This window comes from Drosophila miranda (genome assembly GCF_003369915.1).
Source record: "Drosophila miranda strain MSH22 chromosome Y unlocalized genomic scaffold, D.miranda_PacBio2.1 Contig_Y5_pilon, whole genome shotgun sequence".
In the NCBI taxonomy this organism is placed as follows: Eukaryota; Metazoa; Arthropoda; class Insecta; order Diptera; family Drosophilidae; genus Drosophila; species Drosophila miranda.
This window is the reverse complement of record NW_022881647.1, coordinates 653677-667654: the sequence shown is the minus strand read 5'-3', so window position 1 is coordinate 667654 and position 13978 is coordinate 653677. Positions and strand designations below refer to the sequence as shown.

Here is a 13978-nt window from a genome sequence, read left to right as displayed (position 1 = left end):
TCAGGGCTGAGGGTCCTGTTTAGCTAGTAATATGATTTAGCGCAGTTCATGGTAAAGTAAAGATGAAGGATGGGATGGATCTACAATAAGAACTATTATTATTATTATTTTTCGCGATTTAACTCAAGTTGTTATCCTGTTTAAAACAGGGGGATTAAGTGGGATAAGTTCACTTCTTCATCGGTATATTTCTGAATTTCAGACAGTATATTTTATCGATAGGTCGATTGCCATTAACGCAAGCGTCGTGAAAAAAGCCACAAAAAATAAATACAGACAAGACAGGCATTTCGAGAACTTTTGCAAGAAATCAAGCTGAAAAGTAGTCCCGACGCTCCAAGATGAATGGAGGCAACATGCTATATGGCGGCGACGAAATTGGAGCCTTAGTTTTCGATCCAGGGCACCATTCGTTCCGTGTAAGCTACGCGCAAGAGGATTCGCCGAAGGCTGAGATACCCTCTGTTGTCGGCATTGGAGCATCCCCAACTCCGGATACGAATCTTGATCCAGATACCAAAACTGACAACAATGTGACGCCCAACAGTGAGTAGAACAACGCCAACAATTGAAAATTTTTTGAACAGTATCATTTCACATGAGGCCTTGTCCGCCACTACGTCCTCGTTATCCCGCCTGCAGCCTCCAGTTCAGCTCCAGCTCCTACTCCCGCTCCCGCATATTTGTTTGTTTAGTTACTAGTTTATCGAGCATGCGAAGCAAACGAAATATGAAAACCAATTCGGATTAAAGAATAGCCTTAAGTTGTAATTTATAGTAATGTATTTTTTAAAATAAACTTATGTGCATTTGATGTACATGGATTTACGTTTCTTTGGGCGCTTTGCCATGCTGGACAGCGGCAAATACTCGTCCTGATCAATGCGTTTCACCCGAACGAGTAGCTTCTTTGTGTAGTACTTGGCGCTCTTGATCGGTATATACCGCGGATTAGGATTTAGGGTGGCATCATCGGGCTTCTCCACGGGAGTGCGGTTTTTCTCCGGTGATTTCTCTTGTGCCTCTTCTGGGTTATTTTCCCGTACATTTTCCATCTCAATGGCAAGCTCAATGGCCGCAAGGGCCACCTCCACCTCTGTCTTAATGTCCAGCGGTGGTGAAACAGACGGCGGGCACTCAACGGGTTCCTTCTTGGCACCAATCACATTGATATCAAGCGGTGTCGAAACGTCCGGCGCGGGATTAATGGGTCCAACCACATTGCTCGTGAAAGCTTGAATCGGTATGAAAACAGTCGCCGTCGGGACATTAATGAGATCCTGGCCACCAGACACACTGCTAATGGCCAGATTGGTTTTGGGACGGGGACCTGGGATGGCAAAAGTGTGTGCGATTTTTGGTTGGACTCGTTTGTACTGAGGACCATCAAGCGAGAGTTGTGCCAGAGCCGATATGGGCAGCTCCTTGACCCGAACAGATCTGAGGAATTCATCGTATTCGGTCTTGACTGTGGCCTGCTCTTCGGGACCCAGTGGTACTTCGTGTTGGAATAAGATATCGAGGAACTCGACTTCCAGTCGCCGACGCTCATTGAGCGTCATGGCCTCCACCAATGGCAGCTGAGTGAGTAGAAAGTTCTGGGCCATACTCAAGTCCCTGGGTGGTTCCAAATTTTCTGTACTTAGCGAGCGTTCGATCTCCGTCACAAGGGACCACAGTTGAAAGGGAATTTGTCCCTTCGCCTTCGAAAGGGTGCCCATGGTCGGTAGCAGCAAGATCCAACGCCACTGCAGCTCGTCTGGCGAGAAGGGGGCACTCAGCGGCAAGTTCTCGTAGCTGGCATTAAACTCCTTCGAAATCTGATTCCAGGCCCACTCGTCGTATTCCGAGTCCTGTTCCGGCTGCGCTGCTTTACTATACAGAAAAGGATACTTGGTTATCAGCTCCAGCAGACGTAAATCGTTCAGAACTATCATCGAATTGCAATTTGTGTTGGATATATTTATTTCCATTGGGCTGACTGAGGAGTCTCTACCGCTTTCGCTGTCCATTGCTGTGCCAGCTTCGGTACCCATTTCGTTTTTCGGATCAGCCATTATTCGGCGACGCGACGCATTTGATCTTCAAAATTTTTTGTTGTCCCCGAATTTTATAAACATATGAATATATCGATACCTGTTTTTTTATGATAATATATTTGTAGGTGGTAGTTTTTCGACTGGCGAAAAAATGTTGTATATTTTTTTGCGAATTTTAATTAAATCGGTATATTTTTGCGATGAGCGGAACTAATCGGCGTTTTATTTCGAAAATTCCAAACTAAGTTCTTTACTTTAATTTTAAACCTAGATGGTCATAAAACATCGACTCGACGACGCATGATCACATATCTTCGATCACTTTTAAATTAAATAATTGATATATCTATCGGATAAAATTGTGTATTCAGGGCTGAGAGTCCTGTTTAGCTAGTAATATGATTTAGCGCCGTTCATGGTAAAGTAAAGATGAAGGATGGGATGGATCTACAATAAGAACTATTATTATTATTATTTTTCGCGATTTAACTCAAGTTGTTATCCTGTTTAAAACATGGGGATTAAGTGGGATAAGTTCACTTCTTCATCGGTATATTTCTGAATTTCAGACAGTATATTTTATCGATAGGCCGATTGCCATTAACGCAAGCGTCGTGAAAAAAGCCACAAAAATAAATGCAGACAAGACAGGCATTTCGAAAACTTTTGCAAGAAATCAAGCTGAAAAGTAGTCCCGACGCTCCAAGATGAATGGAGGCAACATGCTATATGTCGGCGACGAAATTGGAGCCTTAGTTTTCGATCCAGGGCACCATTCGTTGCGTGTGGGCTACGCGCAAGAGGATTCGCCGAAGGCTGAGATACCCTCTGTTGTCGGCATTGGAGCATCCCAAACTCCGGATACGAATCTTGATCCAGATACCAAAACTGACAACAATGTGACGCCCAACAGTGAGTAGAACAACGCCAACAATTGAAAATTTTTTGAACAGTATCATTTCACATTATGCCTTGTCCGCCACTACGTCCTCGTTATCCCGCCTGCAGCCTCCAGTTCAGCTCCAGCTCCTACTCCCGCTCCCGCATATTTGTTTGTTTAGTTACTAGTTTATCGAGCATGCGAAGCAAACGAAATATGAAAACCAATTTGGATTAAAGAATAGCCTTAAGTTGTAATTTATAGTAATGTATTTTTTAAAATAAACTTATGTGCATTTGATGTACATGGATTCACGTTTCTTTGGGCGCTTTGCCATGCTGGACAGCGGCAAATACTCGTCCTGATCAATGCGCTTCACCCGAACGAGTAGCTTCTTTGTGTAGTACTTGGCGCTCTTGATCGGTATATACCGCGGATTAGGATTTAGAGTGGCATCATCGGGCTTCTCCACGGGAGTGCGGTTTTTCTCCGGTGATTTCTCTTGTGCCTCTTCTGGGTTATTTTCCCGTACATTTTCCATCTCAATTGCCGCAAGGGCCACCTCCACCTCTGTCTTAATGTCCAGCGGTGGTGAAACAGACGGCGGGCACTCAACGGGTTCCTTCTTGGCACCAATCACATTGATATCAAGCGGTGTCGAAACGTCCGGCGCGGGATTAATGGGTCCAACCACATTGCTCGTGAAAGCTTGAATCGGTATGAAAACAGTCGCCGTCGGGACATTAATGAGATCCTGGCCACCAGACACACTGCTAATGGCCAGATTGGTTTTGGGACGGGGACCTGGGATGGCAAAAGTGTGTGCGATTTTTGGTTGGACTCGTTTGTACTGAGGACCATCAAGCGAGAGTTGTGCCAGAGCCGATATGGGCAGCTCATTGACCCGAACAGATCTGAGGAATTCATCGTATTCGGTCTTGACTGTGGCCTGCTCTTCGGGACCCAGTGGTACTTCGTGTTGGAATAAGATATCGAGGAACTCGACTTCCAGTCGCCGACGCTCATTGAGCGTCATGGCCTCCACCAATGGCAGCTGAGTGAGTAGAAAGTTCTGGGCCATACTCAAGTCCCTGGGTGGTTCCAAATTTTCTGTACTTAGCGAGCGTTCGATCTCCGTCACAAGGGACCACAGTTGAAAGGGAATTTGTCCCTTCGCCTTCGAAAGGGTGCCCATGGTCGGTAGCAGCAAGATCCAACGCCACTGCAGCTCGTCTGGCGAGAAGGGGGCACTCAGCGGCAAGTTCTCGTAGCTGGCATTAAACTCCTTCGAAATCTGATTCCAGGCCCACTCGTCGTATTCCGAGTCCTGTTCCGGCTGCGCTGCTTTACTATACAGAAAAGGATACTTGGTTATCAGCTCCAGCAGACGTAAATCGTTCAGAACTATCATCGAATTGCAATTTGTGTTGGATATATTTATTTCCATTGGGCTGACTGAGGAGTCTCTACCGCTTTCGCTGTCCATTGCTGTGCCAGCTTCGGTACCCATTTCGTTTTTCGGATCAGCCATTATTCGGCGACGCGACGGATTTGATCTTCAAAATTTTTTGTTGTCCCCGAATTTTATAAACATATGAATATATCGATACCTGTTTTTTTATGATAATATATTTGTAGGTGGTAGTTTTTCGACTGGCGAAAAAATGTTGTATATTTTTTTGCGAATTTTAATTAAATCGGTATATTTTTGCGATGAGCGGAACTAATCGGCGTTTTATTTCGAAAATTCCAAACTAAGTTCTTTACTTTAATTTTAAACCTAGATGGTCATAAAACATCGACTTGACGACGCATGATCACATATCTTCGATCACTTTTAAATTAAATAATTGATATATCAATCGGATAAAATTGTGTATTCAGGGCTGAGGGTCCTGTTTAGCTAGTAATATGATTTAGCGCAGTTCATGGTAAAGTAAAGATGAAGGATGGGATGGATCTACAATAAGAACTATTATTATTATTATTATTTTTCGCGATTTAACTCAAGTTGTTATCCTGTTTAAAACAGGGGGATTAAGTGGGAAAAGTTCACTTCTTCATCGGTATATTACGGTATATTTCTGAATTTCAGACAGTATATTTTATCGATAGGTCGATTGCCATTAACGCAAGCGTCGTGAAAAAAGCCACAAAAAATAAATACAGACAAGACAGGCATTTCGAGAACTTTTGCAAGAAATCAAGCTGAAAAGTAGTCCCGACGCTCCAAGATGAATGGAGGCAACATGCTATATGGCGGCGACGAAATTGGAGCCTTAGTTTTCGATCCAGGGCACCATTCGTTGCGTGTGGGCTACGCGCAAGAGGATTCGCCGAAGGCTGAGATACCCTCTGTTGTCGGCATTGGAGCATCCCCAACTCCGGATACGAATCTTGATCCAGATACCAAAACTGACAACAATGTGACGCCCAACAGTGAGTAGAACAACGCCAACAATTGAAAATTCTTTGAACAGTATCATTTCACATGATTTCACATGAGGCCTTGTCCGCCACTACGTCCTCGTTATCCCGCCTGCAGCCTCCAGTTCAGCTCCAGCTCCTGCTCCCGCTCCCGCATATTTGTTTGTTTAGTTACTAGTTTATCGAGCATGCGAAGCAAACGAAATATGAAAACCAATTCGGATTAAAGAATAGCCTTAAGTTGTAATTTATAGTAATGTATTTTTTAAAATAAACTTATGTGCATTTGATGTACATGGATTCACGTTTCTTTGGGCGCTTTGCCATGCTGGACAGCGGCAAATACTCGTCCTGATCAATGCGCTTCACCCGAACGAGTAGCTTCTTTGTGTAGTACTTGGCGCTCTTGATCGGTATATACCGCGGATTAGGATTTAGAGTGGCATCATCGGGCTTCTCCACGGGAGTGCGGTTTTTCTCCGGTGATTTCTCTTGTGCCTCTTCTGGGTTATTTTCCCGTACATTTTCCATCTCAATTGCCGCAAGGGCCACCTCCACCTCTGTCTTAATGTCCAGCGGTGGTGAAACAGACGGCGGGCACTCAACGGGTTCCTTCTTGGCACCAATCACATTGATATCAAGCGGTGTCGAAACGTCCGGCGCGGGATTAATGGGTCCAACCACATTGCTCGTGAAAGCTTGAATCGGTATGAAAACAGTCGCCGTCGGGACATTAATGAGATCCTGGCCACCAGACACACTGCTAATGGCCAGATTGGTTTTGGGACGGGGACCTGGGATGGCAAAAGTGTGTGCGATTTTTGGTTGGACTCGTTTGTACTGAGGACCATCAAGCGAGAGTTGTGCCAGAGCCGATATGGGCAGCTCATTGACCCGAACAGATCTGAGGAATTCATCGTATTCGGTCTTGACTGTGGCCTGCTCTTCGGGACCCAGTGGTACTTCGTGTTGGAATAAGATATCGAGGAACTCGACTTCCAGTCGCCGACGCTCATTGAGCGTCATGGCCTCCACCAATGGCAGCTGAGTGAGTAGAAAGTTCTGGGCCATACTCAAGTCCCTGGGTGGTTCCAAATTTTCTGTACTTAGCGAGCGTTCGATCTCCGTCACAAGGGACCACAGTTGAAAGGGAATTTGTCCCTTCGCCTTCGAAAGGGTGCCCATGGTCGGTAGCAGCAAGATCCAACGCCACTGCAGCTCGTCTGGCGAGAAGGGGGCACTCAGCGGCAAGTTCTCGTAGCTGGCATTAAACTCCTTCGAAATCTGATTCCAGGCCCACTCGTCGTATTCCGAGTCCTGTTCCGGCTGCGCTGCTTTACTATACAGAAAAGGATACTTGGTTATCAGCTCCAGCAGACGTAAATCGTTCAGAACTATCATCGAATTGCAATTTGTGTTGGATATATTTATTTCCATTGGGCTGACTGAGGAGTCTCTACCGCTTTCGCTGTCCATTGCTGTGCCAGCTTCGGTACCCATTTCGTTTTTCGGATCAGCCATTATTCGGCGACGCGACGGATTTGATCTTCAAAATTTTTTGTTGTCCCCGAATTTTATAAACATATGAATATATCGATACCTGTTTTTTTATGATAATATATTTGTAGGTGGTAGTTTTTCGACTGGCGAAAAAATGTTGTATATTTTTTTGCGAATTTTAATTAAATCGGTATATTTTTGCGATGAGCGGAACTAATCGGCGTTTTATTTCGAAAATTCCAAACTAAGTTCTTTACTTTAATTTTAAACCTAGATGGTCATAAAACATCGACTTGACGACGCATGATCACATATCTTCGATCACTTTTAAATTAAATAATTGATATATCAATCGGATAAAATTGTGTATTCAGGGCTGAGGGTCCTGTTTAGCTAGTAATATGATTTAGCGCAGTTCATGGTAAAGTAAAGATGAAGGATGGGATGGATCTACAATAAGAACTATTATTATTATTATTATTTTTCGCGATTTAACTCAAGTTGTTATCCTGTTTAAAACAGGGGGATTAAGTGGGAAAAGTTCACTTCTTCATCGGTATATTACGGTATATTTCTGAATTTCAGACAGTATATTTTATCGATAGGTCGATTGCCATTAACGCAAGCGTCGTGAAAAAAGCCACAAAAAATAAATACAGACAAGACAGGCATTTCGAGAACTTTTGCAAGAAATCAAGCTGAAAAGTAGTCCCGACGCTCCAAGATGAATGGAGGCAACATGCTATATGGCGGCGACGAAATTGGAGCCTTAGTTTTCGATCCAGGGCACCATTCGTTGCGTGTGGGCTACGCGCAAGAGGATTCGCCGAAGGCTGAGATACCCTCTGTTGTCGGCATTGGAGCATCCCCAACTCCGGATACGAATCTTGATCCAGATACCAAAACTGACAACAATGTGACGCCCAACAGTGAGTAGAACAACGCCAACAATTGAAAATTCTTTGAACAGTATCATTTCACATGATTTCACATGAGGCCTTGTCCGCCACTACGTCCTCGTTATCCCGCCTGCAGCCTCCAGTTCAGCTCCAGCTCCTGCTCCCGCTCCCGCATATTTGTTTGTTTAGTTACTAGTTTATCGAGCATGCGAAGCAAACGAAATATGAAAACCAATTCGGATTAAAGAATAGCCTTAAGTTGTAATTTATAGTAATGTATTTTTTAAAATAAACTTATGTGCATTTGATGTACATGGATTTACGTTTCTTTGGGCGCTTTGCCATGCTGGACAGCGGCAAATACTCGTCCTGATCAATGCGTTTCACCCGAACGAGTAGCTTCTTTGTGTAGTACTTGGCGCTCTTGATCGGTATATACCGCGGATTAGGATTTAGGGTGGCATCATCGGGCTTCTCCACGGGAGTGCGGTTTTTCTCCGGTGATTTCTCTTGTGCCTCTTCTGGGTTATTTTCCCGTACATTTTCCATCTCAATGGCAAGCTCAATGGCCGCAAGGGCCACCTCCACCTCTGTCTTAATGTCCAGCGGTGGTGAAACAGACGGCGGGCACTCAACGGGTTCCTTCTTGGCACCAATCACATTGATATCAAGCGGTGTCGAAACGTCCGGCGCGGGATTAATGGGTCCAACCACATTGCTCGTGAAAGCTTGAATCGGTATGAAAACAGTCGCCGTCGGGACATTAATGAGATCCTGGCCACCAGACACACTGCTAATGGCCAGATTGGTTTTGGGACGGGGACCTGGGATGGCAAAAGTGTGTGCGATTTTTGGTTGGACTCGTTTGTACTGAGGACCATCAAGCGAGAGTTGTGCCAGAGCCGATATGGGCAGCTCCTTGACCCGAACAGATCTGAGGAATTCATCGTATTCGGTCTTGACTGTGGCCTGCTCTTCGGGACCCAGTGGTACTTCGTGTTGGAATAAGATATCGAGGAACTCGACTTCCAGTCGCCGACGCTCATTGAGCGTCATGGCCTCCACCAATGGCAGCTGAGTGAGTAGAAAGTTCTGGGCCATACTCAAGTCCCTGGGTGGTTCCAAATTTTCTGTACTTAGCGAGCGTTCGATCTCCGTCACAAGGGACCACAGTTGAAAGGGAATTTGTCCCTTCGCCTTCGAAAGGGTGCCCATGGTCGGTAGCAGCAAGTTCCAACGCCACTGCAGCTCGTCTGCCGAGAAGGGGGCACTCAGCGGCAAGTTCTCGTAGCTGGCATTAAACTCCTTCGAAATCTGATTCCAGGCCCACTCGTCGTATTCCGAGTCCTGTTCCGGCTGCGCTGCTTTACTATACAGAAAAATATACTTGGTAATCAGCTCCAGCAGACGTAAATCGTTCAGAACTATCATCGAATTGCAATTTGTGTTGGATATATTTATTTCCATTGGGCTGACTGAGGAGTCTCTACCGCTTTCGCTGTCCATTGCTGTGCCAGCTTGGGTACCCATTTCGTTTTTCGGATCAGCCATTATTCGGCGACGCGACGGATTTGATCTTCAAAATTTTTTGTTGTCCCCGAATTTTATAAACATATGAATATATCGATACCTGTTTTTTTATGATAATATATTTGTAGGTGGTAGTTTTTCGACTGGCGAAAAAATGTTGTATATTTTTTTGCGAATTTTAATTAAATCGGTATATTTTTGCGATGAGCGGAACTAATCGGCGTTTTATTTCGAAAATTCCAAACTAAGTTCTTTACTTTAATTTTAAACCTAGATGGTCATAAAACATCGACTCGACGACGCATGATCACATATCTTCGATCACTTTTAAATTAAATAATTGATATATCAATCGGATAAAATTGTGTATTCAGGGCTGAGGGTCCTGTTTAGCTAGTAATATGATTTAGCGCAGTTCATGGTAAAGTAAAGATGAAGGATGGGATGGATCTACAATAAGAACTATTATTATTATTATTTTTCGCGATTTAACTCAAGTTGTTATCCTGTTTAAAACAGGGGGATTAAGTGGGATAAGTTCACTTCTTCATCGGTATATTTCTGAATTTCAGACAGTATATTTTATCGATAGGTCGATTGCCATTAACGCAAGCGTCGTGAAAAAAGCCACAAAAAATAAATACAGACAAGACAGGCATTTCGAGAACTTTTGCAAGAAATCAAGCTGAAAAGTAGTCCCGACGCTCCAAGATGAATGGAGGCAACATGCTATATGGCGGCGACGAAATTGGAGCCCTAGTTTTCGATCCAGGGCACCATTCGTTGCGTGTGGGCTACGCGCAAGAGGATTCGCCGAAGGCGATACCCTCTGTTGTCGGCATTGGAGCATCCCCAACTCCGGATACGAATCTTGATCCAGATACCAAAACTGACAACAATGTGACGCCCAACAGTGAGTAGAACAACGCCAACAATTGAAAATTTTTTGAACAGTATCATTTCACATGAGGCCTTGTCCGCCACTACGTCCTCGTTATCCCGCCTGCAGCCTCCAGTTCAGCTCCAGCTCCTACTCCCGCTCCCGCATATTTGTTTGTTTAGTTACTAGTTTATCGAGCATGCGAAGCAAACGAAATATGAAAACCAAATACTCGTCCTGATCAATGCGCTTCACCCGAACGAGTAGCTTCTTTGTGTAGTACTTGGCGCTCTTGATCGGTATATACCGCGGATTAGGATTTAGAGTGGCATCATCGGGCTTCTCCACGGGAGTGCGGTTTTTCTCCGGTGATTTCTCTTGTGCCTCTTCTGGGTTATTTTCCCGTACATTTTCCATCTCAATGGCAAGCTCAATGGCCGCAAGGGCCACCTCCACCTCTGTCTTAATGTCCAGCGGTGGTGAAACAGACGGCGGGCACTCAACGGGTTCCTTCTTGGCACCAATCACATTGATATCAAGCGGTGTCGAAACGTCCGGCGCGGGATTAATGGGTCCAACCACATTGCTCGTGAAAGCTTGAATCGGTATGAAAACAGTCGCCGTCGGGACATTAATGAGATCCTGGCCACCAGACACACTGCTAATGGCCAGATTGGTTTTGGGACGGGGACCTGGGATGGCAAAAGTGTGTGCGATTTTTGGTTGGACTGGTTTGTACTGAGGACCATCAAGCGAGAGTTGTGCCAGAGCCGATATGGGCAGCTCCTTGACCCGAACAGATCTGAGGAATTCATCGTATTCGGTCTTGACTGTGGCCTGCTCTTCGGGACCCAGTGGTACGGACGCATGTGTCTCCATTTCGTGTTAGAATAAGATATCGAGGAACACGACTTCCAGTCGCCGACGCTCATTGAGCGTCATGGCCTCCACCAATGGCAGCTGAGTGAGTAGAAAGTTCTGGGCCATAATCAAGTCCCTGGGTGGTTCCAAATTTTCTGTACTTAGCGAGCGTTCGATCTCCGTCACAAGGGACCACAGTTGAAAGGGAATTTGTCCCTTCGCCTTCGAAAGGGTGCCCATGGTCGGTAGCAGCAAGTTCCAACGCCACTGCAGCTCGTCTGCCGAGAAGGGGGCACTCAGCGGCAAGTTCTCGTAGCTGGCATTAAACTCCTTCGAAATCTGATTCCAGGCCCACTCGTCGTATTCCGAGTCCTGTTCCGGCTGCGCTGCTTTACTATACAGAAAAGGATACTTGGTTATCAGCTCCAGCAGACGTAAATCGTTCAGAACTATCATCGAATTGCAATTTGTGTTGGATATATTTATTTCCATTGGGCTGACTGAGGAGTCTCTACCGCTTTCGCTGTCCATTGCTGTGCCAGCTTCGGTACCCATTTCGTTTTTCGGATCAGCCATTATTCGGCGACGCGACGGATTTGATCTTCAAAATTTTTTGTTGTCCCCGAATTTTATAAACATATGAATATATCGATACCTGTTTTTTTATGATAATATATTTGTAGGTGGTAGTTTTTCGACTGGCGAAAAAATGTTGTATATTTTTTTGCGAATTTTAATTAAATCGGTATATTTTTGCGATGAGCGGAACTAATCGGCGTTTTATTTCGAAAATTCCAAACTAAGTTCTTTACTTTAATTTTAAACCTAGATGGTCATAAAACATCGACTCGACGACGCATGATCACATATCTTCGATCACTTTTAAATTAAATAATTGATATATCAATCGGATAAAATTGTGTATTCAGGGCTGAGGGTCCTGTTTAGCTAGTAATATGATTTAGCGCAGTTCATGGTAAAGTAAAGATGAAGGATGGGATGGATCTACAATAAGAACTATTATTATTATTATTTTTCGCGATTTAACTCAAGTTGTTATCCTGTTTAAAACAGGGGGATTAAGTGGGATAAGTTCACTTCTTCATCGGTATATTTCTGAATTTCAGACAGTATATTTTATCGATAGGTCGATTGCCATTAACGCAAGCGTCGTGAAAAAAGCCACAAAAAATAAATACAGACAAGACAGGCATTTCGAGAACTTTTGCAAGAAATCAAGCTGAAAAGTAGTCCCGACGCTCCAAGATGAATGGAGGCAACATGCTATATGGCGGCGACGAAATTGGAGCCCTAGTTTTCGATCCAGGGCACCATTCGTTGCGTGTGGGCTACGCGCAAGAGGATTCGCCGAAGGCGATACCCTCTGTTGTCGGCATTGGAGCATCCCCAACTCCGGATACGAATCTTGATCCAGATACCAAAACTGACAACAATGTGACGCCCAACAGTGAGTAGAACAACGCCAACAATTGAAAATTTTTTGAACAGTATCATTTCACATGAGGCCTTGTCCGCCACTACGTCCTCGTTATCCCGCCTGCAGCCTCCAGTTCAGCTCCAGCTCCTACTCCCGCTCCCGCATATTTGTTTGTTTAGTTACTAGTTTATCGAGCATGCGAAGCAAACGAAATATGAAAACCAAATACTCGTCCTGATCAATGCGCTTCACCCGAACGAGTAGCTTCTTTGTGTAGTACTTGGCGCTCTTGATCGGTATATACCGCGGATTAGGATTTAGAGTGGCATCATCGGGCTTCTCCACGGGAGTGCGGTTTTTCTCCGGTGATTTCTCTTGTGCCTCTTCTGGGTTATTTTCCCGTACATTTTCCATCTCAATGGCAAGCTCAATGGCCGCAAGGGCCACCTCCACCTGTCTTAATGTCCAGCGGTGGTGAAACAGACGGCGGGCACTCAACGGGTTCCTTCTTGGCACCAATCACATTGATATCAAGCGGTGTCGAAACGTCCGGCGCGGGATTAATGGGTCCAACCACATTGCTCGTGAAAGCTTGAATCGGTATGAAAACAGTCGCCGTCGGGACATTAATGAGATCCTGGCCACCAGACACACTGCTAATGGCCAGATTGGTTTTGGGACGGGGACCTGGGATGGCAAAAGTGTGTGCGATTTTTGGTTGGACTGGTTTGTACTGAGGACCATCAAGCGAGAGTTGTGCCAGAGCCGATATGGGCAGCTCCTTGACCCGAACAGATCTGAGGAATTCATCGTATTCGGTCTTGACTGTGGCCTGCTCTTCGGGACCCAGTGGTACGGACGCATGTGTCTCCATTTCGTGTTAGAATAAGATATCGAGGAACACGACTTCCAGTCGCCGACGCTCATTGAGCGTCATGGCCTCCACCAATGGCAGCTGAGTGAGTAGAAAGTTCTGGGCCATAATCAAGTCCCTGGGTGGTTCCAAATTTTCTGTACTTAGCGAGCGTTCGATCTCCGTCACAAGGGACCACAGTTGAAAGGGAATTTGTCCCTTCGCCTTCGAAAGGGTGCCCATGGTCGGTAGCAGCAAGTTCCAACGCCACTGCAGCTCGTCTGCCGAGAAGGGGGCACTCAGCGGCAAGTTCTCGTAGCTGGCATTAAACTCCTTCGAAATCTGATTCCAGGCCCACTCGTCGTATTCCGAGTCCTGTTCCGGCTGCGCTGCTTTACTATACAGAAAAGGATACTTGGTAATCAGCTCCAGCAGACGTAAATCGTTCAGAACTATCATCGAATTGCAATTTGTGTTGGATATATTTATTTCCATTGGGCTGACTGAGGAGTCTCTACCGCTTTCGCTGTCCATTGCTGTGCCAGCTTCGGTACCCATTTCGTTTTTCGGATCAGCCATTATTCGGCGACGCGACGGATTTGATCTTCTAAATTTTTTGTTGTCCCCGAATTTTATAAACATATGAATATATCGATACCTGTTTTTTTATG

At 45.1% G+C, this 13978-nt stretch overlaps 9 protein-coding genes across 24 annotated transcripts; 5 read left to right on the top strand and 4 right to left on the bottom strand.

Annotated features, from left to right (window-relative positions):
* The first annotated feature begins 207 nt into the window (after positions 1-207).
* LOC117195032 (actin-like protein 6B) lies at positions 208-2068 on the top strand. Of its 4 annotated transcripts, none has more exons than XM_033399654.1 (2): positions 208-546; positions 1831-2068. In XM_033399654.1, exons 1-2 carry the CDS (start codon positions 342-344, stop codon positions 1917-1919), a joined length of 294 nt encoding a protein of 97 aa, XP_033255545.1. In that variant the 5' UTR covers positions 208-341; the 3' UTR covers positions 1920-2068. The 4 variants fall into 4 exon arrangements, with proteins under 4 accessions (XP_033255545.1, XP_033255543.1, XP_033255546.1 ...); XM_033399652.1 differs by lacking the exon at positions 1831-2068 and adding an exon at positions 601-814 and having other exon boundaries at positions 214-546; XM_033399655.1 differs by lacking the exon at positions 1831-2068 and adding an exon at positions 643-814 and having other exon boundaries at positions 217-546.
* Positions 761-4671, bottom strand: LOC117194979. The gene is made up of 2 exons (XM_033399457.1): positions 3482-4671; positions 761-1088 (listed from the first exon to the last, which is right to left on the bottom strand). The coding sequence occupies exons 1-2, from the start codon at positions 4448-4450 to the stop codon at positions 801-803; spliced, it is 1257 nt and encodes a 418-aa protein (XP_033255348.1). The 5' UTR covers positions 4451-4671; the 3' UTR covers positions 761-800.
* On the top strand, positions 2652-3229 carry LOC117195048 (actin-like protein 6B). Of its 2 annotated transcripts, none has more exons than XM_033399698.1 (2): positions 2652-2951; positions 3009-3229. In XM_033399698.1, the coding sequence occupies exons 1-2, from the start codon at positions 2747-2749 to the stop codon at positions 3098-3100; spliced, it is 297 nt and encodes a 98-aa protein (XP_033255589.1). In that variant the 5' UTR covers positions 2652-2746; the 3' UTR covers positions 3101-3229. The 2 variants fall into 2 exon arrangements, with proteins under 2 accessions (XP_033255589.1, XP_033255590.1); XM_033399699.1 differs by having other exon boundaries at positions 2653-2951; positions 3048-3229.
* Positions 4672-5028: 357 nt separating the features above from the next.
* Positions 5029-6904, top strand: LOC117195025 (actin-like protein 6B). 6 transcript variants are annotated; one of them, XM_033399626.1, is made up of 2 exons: positions 5029-5358; positions 6641-6904. In XM_033399626.1, the coding sequence occupies exons 1-2, from the start codon at positions 5154-5156 to the stop codon at positions 6727-6729; spliced, it is 294 nt and encodes a 97-aa protein (XP_033255517.1). In that variant the 5' UTR covers positions 5029-5153; the 3' UTR covers positions 6730-6904. The 6 variants fall into 6 exon arrangements, with proteins under 6 accessions (XP_033255517.1, XP_033255515.1, XP_033255514.1 ...); XM_033399624.1 differs by lacking the exon at positions 6641-6904 and adding an exon at positions 5423-5636; XM_033399623.1 differs by lacking the exon at positions 6641-6904 and adding an exon at positions 5400-5636.
* LOC117194983 lies at positions 5590-9614 on the bottom strand. The gene is made up of 2 exons (XM_033399462.1): positions 8328-9614; positions 5590-5898 (listed from the first exon to the last, which is right to left on the bottom strand). The coding sequence occupies exons 1-2, from the start codon at positions 9294-9296 to the stop codon at positions 5623-5625; spliced, it is 1245 nt and encodes a 414-aa protein (XP_033255353.1). The 5' UTR covers positions 9297-9614; the 3' UTR covers positions 5590-5622.
* On the top strand, positions 7445-8063 carry LOC117194998 (actin-like protein 6B). 6 transcript variants are annotated; one of them, XM_033399485.1, is made up of 2 exons: positions 7445-7775; positions 7830-8063. In XM_033399485.1, exons 1-2 carry the CDS (start codon positions 7571-7573, stop codon positions 7988-7990), a joined length of 366 nt encoding a protein of 121 aa, XP_033255376.1. In that variant the 5' UTR covers positions 7445-7570; the 3' UTR covers positions 7991-8063. The 6 variants fall into 6 exon arrangements, with proteins under 6 accessions (XP_033255376.1, XP_033255377.1, XP_033255378.1 ...); XM_033399486.1 differs by having other exon boundaries at positions 7459-7775; positions 7817-8053; XM_033399487.1 differs by having other exon boundaries at positions 7461-7775; positions 7840-8053.
* Positions 9615-9933: 319 nt separating the features above from the next.
* LOC117194990 lies at positions 9934-11058 on the bottom strand. Its single transcript, XM_033399474.1, has 2 exons — positions 10243-11058; positions 9934-10188 (listed from the first exon to the last, which is right to left on the bottom strand). The coding sequence occupies exon 1, from the start codon at positions 11032-11034 to the stop codon at positions 10306-10308; it is 729 nt and encodes a 242-aa protein (XP_033255365.1). The 5' UTR covers positions 11035-11058; the 3' UTR covers positions 9934-10188; positions 10243-10305.
* LOC117195073 lies at positions 11041-11592 on the bottom strand. The gene has a single exon (XM_033399741.1). The coding sequence runs from the start codon at positions 11590-11592 to the stop codon at positions 11041-11043; it is 552 nt and encodes a 183-aa protein (XP_033255632.1).
* Positions 11593-12165: 573 nt separating this feature from the next.
* LOC117195050 (actin-related protein 4-like) lies at positions 12166-13959 on the top strand. 2 transcript variants are annotated; one of them, XM_033399703.1, is made up of 2 exons: positions 12166-12484; positions 13660-13959. In XM_033399703.1, exons 1-2 carry the CDS (start codon positions 12283-12285, stop codon positions 13746-13748), a joined length of 291 nt encoding a protein of 96 aa, XP_033255594.1. In that variant the 5' UTR covers positions 12166-12282; the 3' UTR covers positions 13749-13959. The 2 variants fall into 2 exon arrangements, with proteins under 2 accessions (XP_033255594.1, XP_033255593.1); XM_033399702.1 differs by lacking the exon at positions 13660-13959 and adding an exon at positions 12539-12667 and having other exon boundaries at positions 12168-12484.
* The last annotated feature ends 19 nt before the right edge of the window (positions 13960-13978 follow it).